This window comes from Glycine max, chromosome 8, assembly GCF_000004515.6.
Source record: "Glycine max cultivar Williams 82 chromosome 8, Glycine_max_v4.0, whole genome shotgun sequence".
NCBI classification, from domain to species: Eukaryota; Viridiplantae; Streptophyta; class Magnoliopsida; order Fabales; family Fabaceae; genus Glycine; species Glycine max.
In genome coordinates, this window is record NC_038244.2 from 46,532,116 (window position 1) to 46,550,456 (window position 18,341).

Genomic DNA, 18,341 nt, shown 5'->3' on the forward strand with positions numbered 1-18,341 from the left:
ATAACCAGCAAAGTTTTAATCTACTATCTCATTCCATGTAACTTATATTGCAAAGACTTTGTAACTGATTACGATGTTCTTAAACCATGACCAAGTAATCTAATGATCAAAATAATCCATTATTAGCTTATTATAGTTGATTACAACATTATCAATTGTAGAGATAACTGGAAAAATAAGCCCTCGTCATTTTGTATCTTTATAGGCTTCATATGAAATACAAAAAAGTGAAGGGAAAAAAATATTATAAGATTACATATTATTGAGATTTTTGAAAAAAAAAATCTCAAGTTTCACTTGTAGGTGATTACATTACATTTTCTTTGAAAGATTGTATGAGAGTGAATAATCTTGAAGGATATATTGAAGGTGAAGTATCCTACATGCTGTAGGTGAGGCATCCTATATAGTTTTTAAGTCATTGGTGAGATATCCAAGGTGAGTGCTAAAAAAGATTCAAGAAAAGATCTTGCATGAATTAGCATAAAATGTTGGGAAACATCTAAAAACTGAACATAGCTCTATGAGGTTAAGTGTTAACCAATATAAAAACCATCAATCCACAATTCCCTATTCCTACTCCTTTATATCCTATCTTCTTAAATATTTTTGTGAATTTTATCATGGTTTTTGTTATATGGACTTATAACTACTTTTTGGTATTGATCCTCTGATTCATCAGAAAAAAGAGAACATAACTAATCCGTTGTCATAACTACTTAATTGTGCATAATACTCATTTTATCTAGTTATTTAACAATATAAAAAAAAACATACAAAATAAATGTGTTTCTGGTTTGTGAACTTTTAGTTAGACTTGATTTAGGTCCTTGTACTTTAAAATTGACAAATTTAGTCTTTTAACTTTTAAAAATATGTAAATTTAGTCCTTCACGTTTAATCTTTCACATTTAGTGGCAATTTTTTACGGCCACAAAATTAGAAAAGGGACCAAATTCACATGTTTTCAAAAGTTAGAAAACTATATTCATCAATTTTAAGATATAGGGACCAAAACCAATGCCCCGCCACATTGAAGCTCCTTGAGCTGTTGTCTACCATATAATTGAAAGGAAAGCCAGTTAGCATTATGGATTTTTTTATAAAAAAATACATACTCCCTCCGTTTTCATATATCATATATAAGGGGAAAAAAACAATATCCTCAATCTTGCATTGGAGTATTAAAAACCGGAGGGAGTACTTATCACCATTTTTAACAAAAGTAAGGAAACCTCGAAGTAGTAGCTGAACTCATCGCACAGTCATTATTACACAAAATGTTGGAATTGCAATTTAAAGAAATGTATACAAGAATACTACAAGGCTAGGGTGAAAAACTAAAAATTGTTTCAGTTGACAAAACCCGCATGGCTGAAGAAAACTGACTTACCCAGACTAGTGACGTTTCATTTCTTGGAATATATTTGTCACGCTTGGGGATAAACGTGGGAGGAATTTAAACAGCTGTATCACAAAAACAAGAGGTGATACCTATTAATAACTACAAATTGAAACAGGGCAAATTTCCATAGCTGTCCACAAAATAGAAATTCAGATTCCTAGTAATGTTACTGTTCAACGAAATAAATTAAATCAATAAGGGTTATTGCATAGAAGCGGCAGTTGCAGATCTGAATGCAGGACAATTTTAGGTAGAGGCCAACGGATGACCTTGTATTTCTAATTCTAACACAAACAAGTACATGAAATGAAAATGGACATGGAATCAGTAGCATTTGGCAGTCATTAAAGAAAAGAACATACCCAAAGTTTCACGCATGCATCAATGACAACTGGGACCAGGCAGATAAAAATAGTTATAGCAGACTGATCAACTTCAAGTCCATAGTGCTCAACAATTATCTCTAGCAAAGTTTGCCAACCAGATTCAGAATGATAGCTGAAAGCATCCCAGTGTCCAACAAAAGCAGTCAACAACATGCATATTATACTGAAGGCTAAAGCAATGCAAATTTTCTTAAGGGTTCAGAATACACATATGGTATTTATAACCTGACTAAAGCTATAAAATGCAAAACACAGAAAAAGTGAGCTGAAAATAAACGTGTGGGTGAGTGGGTTACAAAACTAACTTTCATCAGTAATGGTCCCCAAATTGTAGATACTTGTCTAATACCCTCCCTCAAGCTGAGGGTTGAAATATATCAACCATCCTCAGCATGAAAAGGAAGTGATAGAAGAGCTTGGCCAAGAGTCCTTTAGTGAAAAAATCTGCAATCTTGCATTGGAGGCAAGAGGCAGCAGCTTTATGAGTCTGAATGTGCACCTTTCCCATACTACATGGCAGTCGATATCTAGATGTTTTGTTCGCTCGTGAAAAACCAAAATAGAGGCAATGTGCTGTGTACTGTTTTTGTCACAGCAGAGAACAGCTTGTTTGGTGCAGTGAACATGAAGATCATCAAGTAGAAACTTAAGCCACTGAAGGTCACAAGAGCCTGTGGCAAAGGCACATTATTCTTCTTCTGCAGAGGAAGAGGCAACAGTAGTTTGCTTTGATTTCCAGCTGAACAGAGAGTCCCCAAGAAAAGAAGCAATAACCACTTATTGAATGCCTTGTGTCTGGGAAACCCGCCCAATCAGCATCACTAAACCAAGAATATGAAGTACAGAGGTGTGAGGGAATAGAATTCTTTTGCCAGAATTGCCTTTTAAATACTTCAAGAATTTTTTGGGCTGCTTTGTAATGCAACATGTTGAGAAATGATAAGAATGGGACAATTGTGTGGCAAAACAAATGTCAGGTCTGGTTGTAGTGAGATAAAGTAAATGTCTAACCAGGTCTAACTTAGAAATTTCCTGTGCAACTCAATCATGTCGAGGAATTCGGGTGTCACTAACCCTTCACCACCTGTACTTCAAGTTCCAATTCGAGTTTCACTAACCCTTCAAGTACCCGAATCCAGCGAGCCCTTATTATATTTGTCCTGCAGAAAATCTGAATGTAGCATTGGTGAGCCCTCCGCTCAATGGTAATAATTAACATGCCTGGGCAAAGTTGATGAAGAAGGCTTTGATCTCTAAGAACAAATTCAAGTTCTATGATGGATTGCGATTTGTACCCACCACTAGACGAGTTTGATCCCAATTTCAATGTCTGGGAAAGGTGTAATAATTTGATCCACTCTTGGATCATGAACCATGTTGTGCCATCCATAGCACAAAGCATCATTTATGAGGAAGTTGTTGCTGAAGTTTAGAAGGATCTCTGGGAGCAATTCTCTCAAGGGGATCTGATTCGAGTAGCAGAAATACAACAAAGTCGTATTGTATCAAGCAGGGATCTATGGCTGTGACTGATTTTTACATGGGATTGAAGGTATTATGGGAGGAGCTGGAAAATCTTAGGCCAATGCCTCAGTGTATTTGCCCTGTAAGATGCACTTGTGAAGCAATGAGGAATGTTAAAAGGTACAAGGATCAGGATTATAAAATTTGATTCCTCATGGGATTAAATGATAATTTTATTCAAGTAAGATCACAGACCCTTATGATGGATTCATTTTCTACTATGAATAGAGTTTTTTTTTAATGGTTTTACAATACGAGAGGCAGAATGGTTTGGCACCACTGTTTTTAAAAGCATCACCCAATGTGTAAGATCACACGCTGCTGTGATGGATCACTGATAAGATTGCTGAAAGGTAGGATCATTGTAGGGTCACGAGGAAATAAGGAAACTAAATAAAAATAAGAAAATTAGGAAACAAGGAAATAATATCTCATCAAATTAGAATATAATCACAACATATGGAAAGAAGAACATTAATGCATTTGAAACACAGATTCCCACTTCTCCTAAGTGTCTTTTCTACAGCTTAAACTTGACAGATTCAAAGAAGTCTTCAATGCCGATAAATGATAATTACTTCAAGCTCAGTGGGATGTTAATGAACTCCTATCTCTTCTGGCCAAGTAGAAAGCTAAACCATTATTAACACAAAATATTCCATTTCTTAATGGCTTAATGCATACAAAATGTTTTTCTCTCTTGTAGATAGTTTAGCTACCTTTTCTAATGCTATGATACTTCTTTTGAATGCATTAATTAATACATGGTACATGTGATACCATGAGCAAATCAATAATTCATTAGAAACCAAGTTTCACAAAATGGAAGGCGATTATGAGTTGCAAAGGAAAATTACCCTAAGAATATATCTGTGATCAGTATAATTAGAAAAGCCTTCCCAGTATCTGAAATGTTATTGATAATTTTATAACCTGTAAATTTGAGCAAAGCTACCTGCACAACAGGAGCAAAGAAACAAATCAAAACATAATTAATATGTATGTATATTTCAGATTAAAGCTCAACATAAAATATTAGCAAATATCAACAATCAATGTTTTAAAAAAATAGGAATTGAAAGTATTAAAAATGAAACTGCCTAAACATAGCCTGAATCAACTGCTATGCTGAAGAATCCTCCTTAAAGATATGAGTGTTATGTTCCAACCAGTTGCACCAAATAGTAGCTCAAACTGCACATTGCTACAAATACTTAGCATCCTCATTTCTACCAAACCTTTAAAGCTAGTCACTGAAATTAGGTCTATGGCACTTCCAAATTCACCAAAAAGACTGAACAATGTATTCGATTAAAAATAAAAATAAAAAGAGCAATGTAATGTAAGAATAAATTAGCAACCAATTCTGAACAATCATCACACACAGCACACATTAAGAGAAGCATAGTGTGGCCTATTAATAGTGAAATTTGTGCGTTAGACAAACACCATCAAATAATCTTTTCTCCTAGCTACAATAAAAGTGTTGAGCCATTTGACCTTATTCATTCCATTGTTTGGGGCCTAGTACCTGTTTCTAATGTTTCTGGCACAAGATGGTTTTTCTCATTTATCGATAATTGTACTCAAGTAACTTGGTTGCTCTTGATGAAAAATAAATTGGAGGTACCACAATTGTTCGTGCAATTTTATCAGATGGTATAAACACAATTTGGAATCTTTGGATGTGTTGCCTTTATCGACATTCATAAACAACATCACAGTAAATTGGAGGTATGTGCAAACAAGTGTTATCACCCTTGAGTCGTCAATTTATCTCTATGGATGTCACATTCCAGGAAAATGAGTCTTTCCCTTGCTCTTAGCTTTAGGGGGAGAACCATTTAGAAACTAAGTTTGAGTCTTCTCTCACTGATCCTTTTCCACATGATTCTTTTTGTCTCCTCGTTCCCAAGAATCAGTGCCTTCTATATGCACCAAAACCAGTGAAAACCAAGGCCAGTGAACCAGCATTGGTATGCCAAAGGAGAAAAAACTCAATCTAGTCCAGACAACACTCCAGTCACCCGACCTGAAAGTAATCACTGAACGTAACCCTTCTTCTAGTCCTTGTGATTCTCATATCTCAAATACTTGTCAACCTGTGTAATGAATCTTCGCATGGGATTGAGTCATGTACCTAGACACATAAGACTCCTTGCAACCTATACAGAAAGCAAGAAGCAGAATCATCCTTGACAAAGCTTCTCCTAAACTAACACAAGTTTTTCTAAAAATAATTTCTCATTGATAATGTTCCAATCAGGTTTTCCTTTTAAAAAGGCTTACAGATATATCCCTAATTAATAGGATCAAAATTAGCAATTACCCTAATTGATGAAATAAAAAACAAATAGATCCCTTATTAGTAGGATCATATCTAACAATTATCCTAATTAATAAAATGAAAAATAAAGAGATCACTAATTAATATAACCATAACAATTATCAATTATCCTAATAAAAAATACTAATATTAACAATATGAAAACAGGGATTTATGATATTCATATCTTATTAAGATAAGGAAATATTAAGAAACACAAAAAACTGAATTAATTCAAGATTTAAATAAAGCGATGTGGTAATTCGTGGTCCACATCATCATTCCCTGCCTCAACTTTCAGCATGTCCTCAAGCTCAAAATCAAGATAAATTATCTAAAATTGAAGGTTCCCTGTGATCATCCTCATAGCCATCCTCATCTAACTATCTGTCATCGTCCTCCCCATGTACTTGAATCCACATTGCATCAAATCCGTCCATGAACAAACCAAACACATATAAATCATCACTTTGTAAGAGATATGTTGCTTTTAGGGGAAATCACAACTGATTTTTTCAACTACAGTGACCAGTTGCCTGACATGACCACCAAGTCCCTCTGAGGCTCTCGTGACTTCATTTGCAGCAAGTTTGACTCATATGACATATGTTCCAGGCTTCCAGCTTGAGAGGGTGTTAGATAGCATATTGAACACAAGTTAAACATGTAAATAGCTATTACTAGAAATTAGGGTTGGGGTTACGGCAATTTTAGGGATTTGACTTATTCTTATGTATTTATGATTTATTCTGTTATACCCTAATGATTATAAATAAGACATGTGTGAACATACAAACAACAACGTTTCACATTATGATAGATAACAAGTCCAATAAAACTGTTAATGCATAAAAACATATAACAGAAAGAAAATGGTAAACTTACTTTACTCTTATTGAAGTATAAAAGAATAAACAAAGAGATCCCGTAAACTGTATCTGACCATATGTTGGCAAATGCTCTGCGATTTTCCAGTCTCCACTCTTCTCTTAACTCTAATCTGTTGGTGCAACAAGTAGAAAGGCAAAAAGGAGAATGAATTTACAACAATCAAAGGTTATCTTAAAATAATGACTCTTGCTAAATAGCATAACAACAAATTATAGGGAATAACCAAGTCCCACATTGGCTAGAGAATAAGGCAAAGATAGAACATATTAGCGGAGGGCAACCCTCACCCCATCAGCTAGCTTTTGGATTGAGTTAGGCCCCAAACCCACATTCTAAGACAAATCAACAAGATTGATTTTCCTTTTGCTCAAAGCTTTCATCAGTTCACAAGCTCTTTATAAGGCAGAATTCAGGCAAAGAATCGTGAGCAGATTTCATAAGATTAGTGAGAGGCATATTAAATGACAGGCAGTTACAGTGCACTCTTTCTCATGATTGATTTGTGGACTTTCCTAGTGAATTCAATGTTCTTTTAATGCTTCATATAATGAATGCAGCTATAGTAACCAAAACGAGAAAAAGAAAGAGCACCATTCAAGATGATCAGGCAAAAGAAAGAAGGGTTGATCTTACGCTCTATGCCTTAATTCCCACCAAACCTCATCATCAGAAAGAGGTGGAGATTTACCAATCTCAACCTCAAGTTCAAATCGTCCCCTCTCAGTTCTTAGTTCCTCAATTATTTGAAGTTTTTGATATCTTCTCACATCAAGCATTTGTGCTGCAAGTGGTACAGTCTTCACATATCTATCAATAGCAAAAAGTTTTAATTGTTATAAGAAATTTTCAATTCAAGAAATTAAAACTAACACACAAGTAAAAGATGAATAATCTGAAAAACTTTTACTCAATAACAAAGACAACAAAGAAAAAAAAAGATGAAAATCATAGTTTTCTTTCAAATCTCTCTCACAAGGTGGTCATGAGTTTGATCCTTGGCCCCCTTCTTCATAATTAAATTAAACTTCAGCACGAGGGAAAGCGGGCTTGTGCAGAGATTTCAAGCCCAAAGGCCTCTAGTGTGAAGGGCAAGGTTTCTCCCCACCCCGGAGCAATTGTTACTGTGCCCATTCTCACCAGGCCCAGACGCACTACCACTAAGCCCATATGGAGCAAAGACTGTGTCCAATCACTTTTGACTCTGGATAACTATGTTTTGATATTGTTATTTTGCTTTCCCTAAAAGCCTTGATCTTGCCAAGTGTCTGGCACAGATTTATGGGCCGTTGTAGCTAGCCTATTCAATGGCTACCCTTGTAAGGTTTTGGACCATGAAATGAAATTGTCTAATTAGTTTCCTTTAGGTATATCTATAGTAGCTGTGCCCTCTCTTAATGGTAACCCTAGTAGCACTGTTTTTTTTTTTGAACGGCCAAAGATAATATTATATATATGATAAGAATAGTACCAGGAGTACTACAAGGAAACAAAGGATATAGTATCTCCAAAAACACAAGAACATAACCAGCAAATAACAAGCCAACAAAGAATAACAATGCCCAACCGTACAAATCACAGACTAGGTAAAAGACAAAGACATAGTTGAGGACCATTGGTGAAAAGGAACATTGAAGTCCTTTTCCCACCCCCTCAGCCATGACCAAGTGAGAAAGATTGCATTATCCACCAATTTGGAAATGACAAAAGGCTGATTATTAAAAATCATGTCATTTCTGAGGTTCCATATGGATTTTGTAGCTGCTATCCACCAGACCTTCCTCCTTGTATTGGAGTTCCTCGAGCCAGCCAAGGAGCAGTGCTGAAGAAAGTTATCCATAGGGTTGCTGTGCAGAGCTCTATCTTCCCTGACCCAGGAATTAAATTCCCACCACAAAGGCATAATTTTATGACAAGTGAAAAATAGGTGGGAGGCAGATTCGACTTGGCTTTGGCAGAAGGGGCAGAGGTCATTTTGAAGGACAATCTGCCTCCTAATTAGGTTTTCCTTAGAAGGAAGCCTATCCCAGAGTAATCTCCAAGCAAAAGATAAAGCTGTAGGAGGGATTTTGATTTCCCATAGCTGTCTAAAGCCACTAATGGGCTGATGAGGTAACTGGTCAGCTTTGATACAATTATAAGCAGAGTTTGTAGAAAAGATCCCACTTGGTTCAGCTCCCCACACCCAAGAATCCATCAAGGCTGCATTAGTGCTTATTGCTGCGGTCTGGTCAATAAAGTAACAAGGCCTAAATGATCATGCTATAGATATAAAACTATTATTGAGCATCCACCTTATTTTTATTTTTTTTTGCACAGCAAAAATCAGATATTATTATATATAACTCAGTACTAGGTGTACTGGAAATAGGATACAAATATACAAGGCAAGTTGCCTAGCCCAACCAACATAAAGATAGACACAAAAGCAAAAACAACAGAGACATAACCCCCCTAAGACAGCTGCTCCTTCAAGTTAGAAGACCACTGGTTGAAATGCATATCAAAGTCTTTGTCCATGCATTTTAGCCAAGACCAAGTGTGGAACAGAGCTTCGTCCATGACTTTTTCGGGGCTGAAAATCTGGTTATTGAAAACCACTGAATTCCTATGTTTCCAGATAGTCATGGATAGAGCTATCCAAAGTACTTCCCATCTCTTGACTATATGTCTCTTGCTGTTCCAGTGAGAAAATTGAATAAAATGATTTATAGGGTCAGTGGGGAAAGGGCCCACTCTACTAACCCAATTTAGAACCTCCCACCAAAGGCTCCTAGTTGTTGAACAAGAAAACATAATATGGCCAACTGTTTCCTCCTCTACATCACATAAAGGGCACCTATCAGATTATAACTGGGGCTATTGGGAAAATTGATCTTTAACACAAATACATTTGACTATTTGAGAACAAATAATGGTAGGACCAATACTACATCACATGCTACTCTGCTAGTCAGAATGGTTTTTCATTCAACCGCACAATACTTAAAAAGAATTAATTATATTCTGGCAAACCACTAATTTCTGTTGATGCTATATTTTTTGGCACTGAATTATGAGATTAGCTATACATAATATCTTGGCCTCTTCTTTTCTCAGACTGTATTTATAGGTTCCTACTTGGTAGCTGATTCAGAGACAAATGATAGTCCTTGGCAGTCTGAGTTTCCTTAGCATGGTCATGGGCAACCTTATTACATCTCAGATTGATCTCACCACTACAGTACTCGGCCTCATTCCATGTACTAAAACATTGGCCTAGCCCACCATAGTTTTAAATAATAGGCAAGACATTCCAATCAAATATATCCACTTTCATTCGCCTTGTCCTCCTAATACATCACACTCCTACAAACAGCTTGCAGAGAGAAGCACAAACTCAGGCGTATCTGTAGTCTGCTTGTGGACAAATCTTGAAGCAATTTAGCAAAACAGAATAAAATTTTGCCAATAGAAAAACATTTCATATGTTCAGAACAAAAATATAAGATTTGAATCAGAGAGACTTGATTACCAATAAATACCTGTCTAAAAATGGCATAAGTATATAGTCATGAACCAGAAAGTCCATTGCCCAAGGTACAATAATCAACACGGCCAAAAATTTAGCCTGCTTGGTACATGGAATAGAGTTACTGATTAAAGAATATATTAAGTAAATGCTAAGCTATCATCAGCTAAATGAGGGTTTTGATTGAGAAGACAAATGATTACATAAATGACAAGCATTGATGAAAAGAAACAAAAGCACTAACCGAATTTGATGAGGCATACTGGAAAACACGGTCTTCATAAAGCATGTCATCATCTTCCCTTCCAAAAATCAAATACCTAGCGGACTCTACGAACCCCTTTTCGACGGGAACATCACCGGAATCAGCTCGCACATTTTCCCTATAATCCTTCATCCCTTGCTCCCAAGAAGAAGTGTTATCCTTACCATTCCCATCCCCATCCCCATCCAAAAGCCAGTCTTCCCATTTTCTATAGTCTTGGTTCCTCCTATCTTCTTGGGCTTCCCTCAACTCCACAATTGCTTCAGCTCTCCGCTTCCATGCCTCAAACTTGTCGCCCTCGGATAACTCTTGTGTCCTCTCACCCTCGCCTTCAGCCTCAGCCTCAGCCTCTGCCATATCATCGTCCCTCAAACCAAGCCAATTCCCATCATCATTGAAAAAAAAATTCTGCCACCAACTGCTTTTCCTTGAATGCTTTTCCGCTTTTGAAATGAACCCATTAAGACGCCTCGTTTTGCTGCCAAACTGAATCACAAAGTTGGATGATGAACCATGCGAGACGAAAGACTTCAAAAGCAGTTTCTGATTAAAGAGGATTAAGTTCTTGTCGCATAAAACAATTGAAGAGCTCATCAAGATCATGAATATATGCCCACATTTTTCAGTTCCCCAACAAGTGAATGCACATTCTGCTTCTGCACAGTTCAATTCCTCACGTCACGCCTTTTTGCCTCTCTTATACGTCCGTACAAGAAAGAGCATTACCCAGCACATTCTTGGGCATGGCTATTGTTCCGCCACGTTCTTGTTCTCTCTCTTCAATTCTCTATTATTCACATATCATCATACTATGTATAAAAAAAATCTACTGTTTAGACATTACTCCTTATTATCATTATTCAATTTATGGTCCATCCGAGAATCCTATCCTTTCATTCATTTTAATGGCACATCTTACGGACGGTACAGGTCAGATTAGCCTAGAGTGTACCATAGCCATCCAAACTTGCGCGCGTATACTATCTTATTTTCTCTTTTTTGCTCCTTCTTTCCAAAACTAACCCTCCCTCTCTGATGCAAATCTGCGCCTATCTTTTCTCAACCCTACCGCACCTCTATCAAACCTGCGCCACCGCCACACCTCCGTTAATCCTTTGCAACCATCGCCACCTCTGTCAAATCCGCGTCACCACCGCACCTCTTTCAAAACCGTGTCACCGTTGCACCTTCGCCAATCCTTTGCGACCACCGCACCTCCGTCAAACCCGCGCCACCACTGCCCCTCCGTCAGTCCTTTGCAACCACCGTCGACCTTCATCGGTTGAGTACCTTCGTTGGAACACTGGAATCCAGTCAAATCTGTTTCGCAACACCATTATTGGGTTCGATTGAAACAGATCTGAATGAATTCCTTGGTTTTGACGGCTACTTCGCAAATCTGAACGGAGAACTAATGTCTGTTTTTGTTTGTGTTTGTGTTTGTGTTTTTTTTTCTGCAGATCTGTTGGTGTTTGGTAGTTACAACGCTTTCTAATGGTGGATGGTGGTTTCTGGTAGGTATGTTACGGACTTTTGCTTGGACGTTGATGGGTGGTTATGGTGTTTTGCTATAGAAGACGAAGGTTAGGGGAGATGATGTCGCGCGCGACGGTGGCGCTGGTTGCGCGGTGCTGACGCTGGCAGCACGATTTTTTGGTGAGGGCATTTGGTTTGGGTCTGAGTGTCGCGCCGTTATGGAGTGGTGGATTCGGAATTCTGTGCCGACGTGGTTCGTGGTGGTTGGTGGCGGTGATGTGCGCGCTAGAGAAAGGTGACTTTTTTTCCTGATTTGAGAAATGTGTTTGTGGTTTCAAGATTTGAAAAGAGAGGGATCGTCGTAGACGGCGGTTTCAGTGTCGTTACGGCGTCGGCGGAAGTTGGCTCTCGGTGGTCGACGCATTGACGGCAACAACACGGTGTGGTTGCTTCTGGTGGGTGTGGGAGATGGTGTCATGGGGACAAAGTGGGAAAAGGAGGTAAAAAATAAAACGAAAAAAGAAAAAACTGAAAAAATGTTAAGCCTTCGATTAAGAAAAAGTTTAATTTTTGCAAGATAGAATTTGTCATGATAGAGATCTGGCAAAAATAAAGTTCAAACGAAAGTTTGTTATACTTAAATGTCCCACGTTATGAGAATGGATTGTCTACCATGTTATTTAGGTGAAATAGTACTACTAATAGAAACCTTAAAATAATGGTATAACCAATGTGAAATATCTAATGGTTAATTTTCCTCAAGGAACTGAAACTTGCTTTTTAAGTGAGATTTACATACTAGAATTCCAATTACATTTACAAGTCAGCACGACACATGAAAAATAAAGTGAAATAAGATTAACAACGTTTCAAATATTTAATCATGAAAAAAAATTCAACTGGAAAAGTGATACGTGTCTTATCAACTCTATATCATTCAAAATTGATCTCAGGGGACGCGGAAAGCAGAGGAAACAGTTTCAGTGAATAGAGATTCAAGAGCAAAACCACGCCATATATTTAATTTAATGTATGATAATTGAAATGCTTAGGCCTCATGTTCGAATTTACCCGAGAGAACTTCCATAATTGTAGGTTAGATCCAGACATTAACACAACTTTATTTCGGGAAGAGATTGTACTAGAAATACAAGTAGCGACTAAAATTACAAAAACTGCATGGCTTTTGTCACAGATACGAATACTTCCTCTTTCTATCTATCTATCTATCTCTGAGTTCCTGTTCGAATTGCAGCAACTTTTCCCGAACAGGCTGTAAAAATAGCTTCAAGTCGTTGCGCATCTGTGTCTTGTCTTGATGCAAGATATCCCTTGCTTCACTCAGTCTCACTTCCACCTGTTGAAAATTTTGCCGGAAGAAGGAAACAGATCATATAAGCAAATAACTAATCATTTAATCGAAGCAGTGGGGTTTATACGTGCAAACCAATAGGTTATAGGTCTCTCACTTCTTAGAAGCACCCGCATTATCATGCCTAAGCCTATAATGCCAAAACTAGTTATATGGGGTATTAACAGTTGTTACTAAGAAAATGAGTGCGCTCTCACCCACGTAGCCGTACAAAGAGAGGACACTCGTAAGCAGAGGCAGCACATACACACACTAGATAGTAGATAGATAGGGTATTCCTTCCACTTTGGACATCCACTAACTTGGGCAAAAGTGCCTTTTATAGATGCTCACCACTTTTCTAGTGAGGAGCAATGCAACCAAGACAGAATCCATTCCCAGGATCAAGGAACCAACACCCCCAAACCCAATGACAAGTGGCAGCAGATATTCTACATTTACAGAGAGCAGGCAACATTGCAATCATTTAAGGTTTAAAGATCCATAGCAGGCAGGAAGGTTGTGGTATTGGTCGATTCTGGAGCTTCCCACAAAACTGTTGGAAGGTAACAAATCACTTGCCTCAATTCTTGGGATATTTGTTGGTCAACTTTACTTAACATCAATTGATTTTAAGAGTAAATCTAATATGGTATCAAAGTCTATAACTCATCTTGGTAAATTGCCTATTCCAGTAGGTTAGCTTGTTTTGGGATACAGCTTATATATATGTTGGACAACTTTACTTAAAGTCAATTAATTTTAAGATAAAATCTAACAAAAACTAGTGGAAGTGGGTACATATTCACATTATTTTACTAATACAGCGAAGGAGAGTTAAGGGTGTGTGCGTCAAATTCCTACACGTCTTTATAGCATTGTCTCTACTTCCTCAATAGTGGATAATCAAAATCAACTCTTCTGACCATGCACTATTCCAAACAGCATATGACCCTTCTCAATTTTCTAGTAACTCAAAAGTGTTTAAATCAAAATCAACATTAAGAGGTACCTGCAAGTCATCTAGTTCACCAAATGAGAACTCTGGGACATCTATATGACCCCCAATAAACTTCTTCTCTCCTTGTATGATCCATTCCCCTACATCCCTTCGCAAATCAGCATGACTTATAAAGTAATTAGATTGAAATGCATAAAGAAGAATAAAGAACAGCTAGATTGAAATCCTTAAAAAGAATGGTTGATAGTACCTCACCTTTGACTTTTAAGGTCAACTCATATGTATAACCAACACGTTTCTTGTTCCGAACTATCACCATGAATGCCTAAGAAATGTACAATCAAGAAATATCAGTAATATATATAACTATTTTGGGCAACGATATTCAAAGTTTTCCTTTCCTTTTGATTCTTCTTTGGAATATAAACTCAAGTGAATAGCATGTAACAAGTATGTAACTCACCAATGATAGGGAGAGCACAAAGCATTAAAAATTGGTATGGGAGAAGTTTATATACATACATATATATATATATATATATATATATATATATATATATATGAGGAGGGATCAACTTACACCGAAAATAATTTTCTTAGAGTTATTTCTTATCATTCATTTTCTTGAAATCTAACAAATAAGATTATTATTTTTTTAAAACAACCAAAAAAGTATTTATAGATAAAGTAGGGTATAAGTTATATCACTACAAAGCAAGATAGGTGAAAGATAACAAATAAGATTAGTGACTTATTACAACCATTAGATTTCAAAAAAATTAATGGTGAAGATGAGGAATAATTCTAAAAATGAGTTACTCTTAGTGTATTTGATCCCTCCTCTCTCTCTATATATATAATATATATACAAGTTTGGTAAATAGAAAGGAAGAACACATTAAAAATAAAAGTTTAAATATAATTTTGGTCTTTGAAATCTGATGTTTCTTAAGTTTTAGCCCCCATTTAAATTCTATTTGTTTTTAGTGCTTACATTAAACAATAACAAAGCATTATTAATCCTTCATCAGGGCTAAAAGCTGCTAAATTACTAAATTGTTCTTTTATTTATTTAACTGATTCAATTTGGTTCCTCTATTATTAAATAGTTCAATTTCATCCCACAATTTTCAAAACAGCTGCAACATTTCCTTTTCCGTCCAATTGTGGGAAATGATGTTGCTGTGTGCTAGTTGTCATGTAGGACACTTCCGTTATAGTGCTAACGGAAAGGATAACATTGCATCAGTTTTGAAAATTATGGGACCTAATTAAACTTTTTAAAAATAAAGAGACTAAATTGAATAGAGAGATCAAATTAGCCATGTATTTATATATATTTCAGATTTTAATTACATTTAAGAAGAGTAAATAAAAATGCAATTCCCTAAGTATACAAGATGCGTACTATGCACGAATCTGAACATTCATGAATCCTAAACTTTAACACAGCAATTCCCAATATGTAAAAGTCTCATTTCCAGCAAGGTACATTCAGTGGTGGTTGAGTCATGGTTGGTTGTATTAGACAAGGTGGTCGAGACCGAGTCAGATAGTAAAATGGTTATTGTTTAGAAGGATGGCTAGCAGGTTGGTCGTTGGTACCAATTGTACAAGGTGAGTCTGAGGACAGAAACTGGTAGAGGAGTCAGAGATGAGACAAATGGGATTGGCAGTGGGATGAATAGTGGTCAGACACACTACCTCAGGCAGTCAGAAGAGGGGTGTGACTGATACATACAGGGGTTCACCAATGCATAAGCAGGTTGCCAGAGATAGGTTGCTAGTGGTTGGTCTAACATTGGATGGTGGTTTGCTTAGTGAGGTCTCCAATCATAAAAGCAGTGGTGATCTTGATATCCACAAAGAGAATTGAGCAATATGAAAGTGCAAAAAAGGAAAAGGAAAAAAAAAATAGCAAAGAATGCAGCTGTGCAACAGTGATTTGCAGAAGCAAAGTCTCCCAGATCTAGAGCTTTGATACTATTTCAGAATAATAGAAACGGTGCACAACATTACAATATACAAAACTAAATAATTATGTCCCTAAACTAAAGCTAAAGCTTCGGTAACTCATAATCTACACGAGTAACAAAATAATTAAAATATAATTACAAATACAACCAATGTGAGACTTACAACATTTTCCTATAAATCTGAACCTGACGAGTACCTTGAAAAAATTTAGCTGAAAAAAACCTGATTCTCTAGACTCCACCAATTTGAAGCACATCATTAGCATTAAAAAAGTTAACAAATAGATGAATGGCAATATAAACATACATTCAATCATTGGATAAGAAAATTCTATTAAAAAAATTAAATCATCCAATCCAAGACTTAAATTGGAATCTCTGGAGTCTGTTTGAATCCTTGTAAAATTGGGGATGCAAACTTCAAAGATAATTTTTTCATATAAATTTCATCCCATAATTTTTCACTCTTATTTTCAAAGGGGCCACCAAACTGACCCACAAAGTATTATATGTGAATGTCCTGTAATACAGGAATAGACACGGTTAAAAGTAAATCATATTAATATATAATACACTCACATCGCCAACGCATTTTGTTACATCTTCTACTTCTGCCCTGCCAAAGGAGAACTGAATGGAGCCTAATGAGAAAAGCAACTCCTGAAAAAAAAATGCAAAGAATAACCAACCAGAGCTTAAAGAAACAAACAAATTATTAAATATGATTAGCTGCAACAAGTTCATGACACTTTATGTAAGATTGCAAGATGAAATCAAACAGTTTCTAAGATAGTTGAACTTGAACACAATCACATACAAGATTTACAACATATACATAGCATAAAGGGAAAAAAAGACAAAATGGATATGAGATGCAAACCTTAATTCTTGGAGTTGCCCAATTGCTTAGACTTTTCTCCTCCCATGTCCCAGCCTACATTAATTTTGCAGAACTCAAATTCATTGATTGATACAAGAAAAAACAACAGCCCTTTAGGTGGTCATACATACGCGATTCCAAGCTGAAGCAAGCGTGGAAGATTGAGATTGGGAAGGGGGAAGATCTTCTGGGTTGAGCTTACGAGGCAGAGGCAAAGGCGCTGCATCTTCCGTTATTTTCCTAACCCAATAGGTATACGAGGCTCCTTCTTTCTCAGACGACGACACTAGGCCTCCAGCTCCAGACTCCATTTTACTTCACTATTTCAATTTCAAACAAAACAAAACTTTAAGTTGCAACATCAAATGAATGAACTCACATTTAGGAAGCAGAAGAAGATAAGAGATTCGTCAGTAGCCGCAGTGGAATAGAAGAAACAAAAGCAAAGCCCTTCAACTCACAAAGCAGGATCCAATTAATAATAGCTCTTCCGCAAAGAAAGAATGGCAAAGTCAACTATAGTAGTGTGTATCCAAAAGCATTTTAGTAGCATACCATTACTCTACAAGTTAACTTTTTACTGGCTTGTTACCTAAACCTAATATTCTTTTAATTAATTCATACTTTTAACCAAAAAATAATAATTTAATTGGTAGTATTAAATTTATTAGCAATTTATATTAATTTTTTTTAAATTATCCTCAAAATTATTAAGATCCATCTTTTTTCTTTCCGATAATAAAAAATCATATCTCAATCAAATTACTTTAGAGTCGTTGAAATGGTTGAGGCCTGAATCATTAATATAGACTTAGATTAGAAAAATGAATAAACACGCTTAATGAAAAAAAATCACCATCAAAAGCTTTATTTTAGAATTAAGGTGTATAATAGATGAAATTAGTCATGAACATACCTTGAAACATAGCGCCACATGAAGAAAAACGCAAAAATAATGTATGCTATTGATGAAAACATAGTATTATATAATGAATATATAATAAAAATGGTTCAAAATTAGGATTTAAAGAACAATAAATATAACATAAAAATAAGATTCTAGATATGATTTAAAGAATTTCAATAATAGAATAAAAATAAAACTAACAAATATGGGTATAAGATAATCTTTTATCTTGTCAATATTTTTTTTATTTCTCATTAATGATCTTAATTTTTAAGTGATATTTTATTAAAGAAATATATCTATTTTGAAAGTATATATCCGAAACTATAAATTATAGTTCTAAAGATATTTTTTTGAAAAGAAAAGGGGTGTGCATCTCTAGAAAGATAATGTATAACGGGAAGTGAGGAGGTAGGTATGGTGGTGTACTTAGCATTAATGAGTGTAAATAGCAAGAGGCTTATTATGTTTTGGACCATGTGGTA

At 36.0% G+C, this 18,341-nt stretch overlaps 2 protein-coding genes and 1 long non-coding RNA gene across 7 annotated transcripts; 1 reads left to right on the forward strand and 2 right to left on the reverse strand.

Moving 5' to 3' along the window:
- Window positions 1–103: 103 nt before the first annotated feature.
- On the reverse strand, window positions 104–11,767 carry LOC100799467 (chloroplast envelope membrane protein). 4 transcript variants are annotated; one of them, XM_006586212.4, is made up of 8 exons: window positions 10,285–11,767; window positions 10,054–10,139; window positions 7,166–7,339; window positions 6,527–6,641; window positions 4,173–4,270; window positions 1,768–1,903; window positions 1,394–1,467; window positions 104–402 (listed from the first exon to the last, which is right to left on the reverse strand). In XM_006586212.4, the coding sequence occupies exons 1-7, from the start codon at window positions 10,906–10,908 to the stop codon at window positions 1,399–1,401; spliced, it is 1,302 nt and encodes a 433-aa protein (XP_006586275.1). In that variant the 5' UTR covers window positions 10,909–11,767; the 3' UTR covers window positions 104–402; window positions 1,394–1,398. The 4 variants fall into 4 exon arrangements, 3 of the variants coding, with proteins under 3 accessions (XP_006586275.1, XP_003532317.1, XP_014635007.1); XM_003532269.5 differs by lacking the exon at window positions 104–402 and having other exon boundaries at window positions 1,272–1,467; XR_005892457.1 differs by lacking the exon at window positions 104–402 and having other exon boundaries at window positions 1,334–1,467; window positions 1,768–1,868.
- LOC102666020 (uncharacterized) lies at window positions 11,445–12,423 on the forward strand. Its single transcript, XR_415772.4, has 2 exons — window positions 11,445–11,586; window positions 11,766–12,423. It is a non-coding gene; the product is annotated as an uncharacterized lncRNA (long non-coding RNA).
- Window positions 12,424–12,775: 352 nt separating this feature from the next.
- Window positions 12,776–17,443, reverse strand: LOC100500246 (uncharacterized). 2 transcript variants are annotated; one of them, NM_001400394.1, is made up of 7 exons: window positions 17,411–17,443; window positions 17,081–17,269; window positions 16,950–17,003; window positions 16,649–16,729; window positions 14,349–14,418; window positions 14,145–14,233; window positions 12,782–13,138 (listed from the first exon to the last, which is right to left on the reverse strand). In NM_001400394.1, exons 2-7 carry the CDS (start codon window positions 17,258–17,260, stop codon window positions 13,004–13,006), a joined length of 609 nt encoding a protein of 202 aa, NP_001387323.1. In that variant the 5' UTR covers window positions 17,261–17,269; window positions 17,411–17,443; the 3' UTR covers window positions 12,782–13,003. The 2 variants fall into 2 exon arrangements, with proteins under 2 accessions (NP_001235285.1, NP_001387323.1); NM_001248356.2 differs by lacking the exon at window positions 17,411–17,443 and having other exon boundaries at window positions 12,776–13,138; window positions 17,081–17,393.
- Window positions 17,444–18,341: the final 898 nt, after the last annotated feature.

Bases quoted from the DNA above. Each gene is read 5' to 3' on its own strand.
- LOC100799467 (XM_006586212.4), bottom strand. From the start codon at position 10,908: ATGATCTTGATGAGCTCTTCAATTGTTTTATGCGACAAGAACTTAATC. The intron at 10,140-10,284 runs GTTAGTGCTTTT...TGTACCAAGCAG, and splicing joins AGTATGCCTCATCAAATTCG to GCTAAATTTTTGGCCGTGTT. The intron at 1,904-4,172 runs GTAATTTTCCTT...GGATGCTTTCAG, and splicing joins ATCACAGATATATTCTTAGG to CTATCATTCTGAATCTGGTT.
- LOC100500246 (NM_001248356.2), bottom strand. From the start codon at position 17,260: ATGGAGTCTGGAGCTGGAGGCCTAGTGTCGTCGTCTGAGAAAGAAGGA. The intron at 16,730-16,949 runs GTTTGCATCTCA...TTTTTTTTTCAG, and splicing joins GGGCAACTCCAAGAATTAAG to GAGTTGCTTTTCTCATTAGG. The intron at 14,419-16,648 runs GTGAGTGTATTA...TACATTTCTTAG, and splicing joins TAACAAAATGCGTTGGCGAT to GCATTCATGGTGATAGTTCG.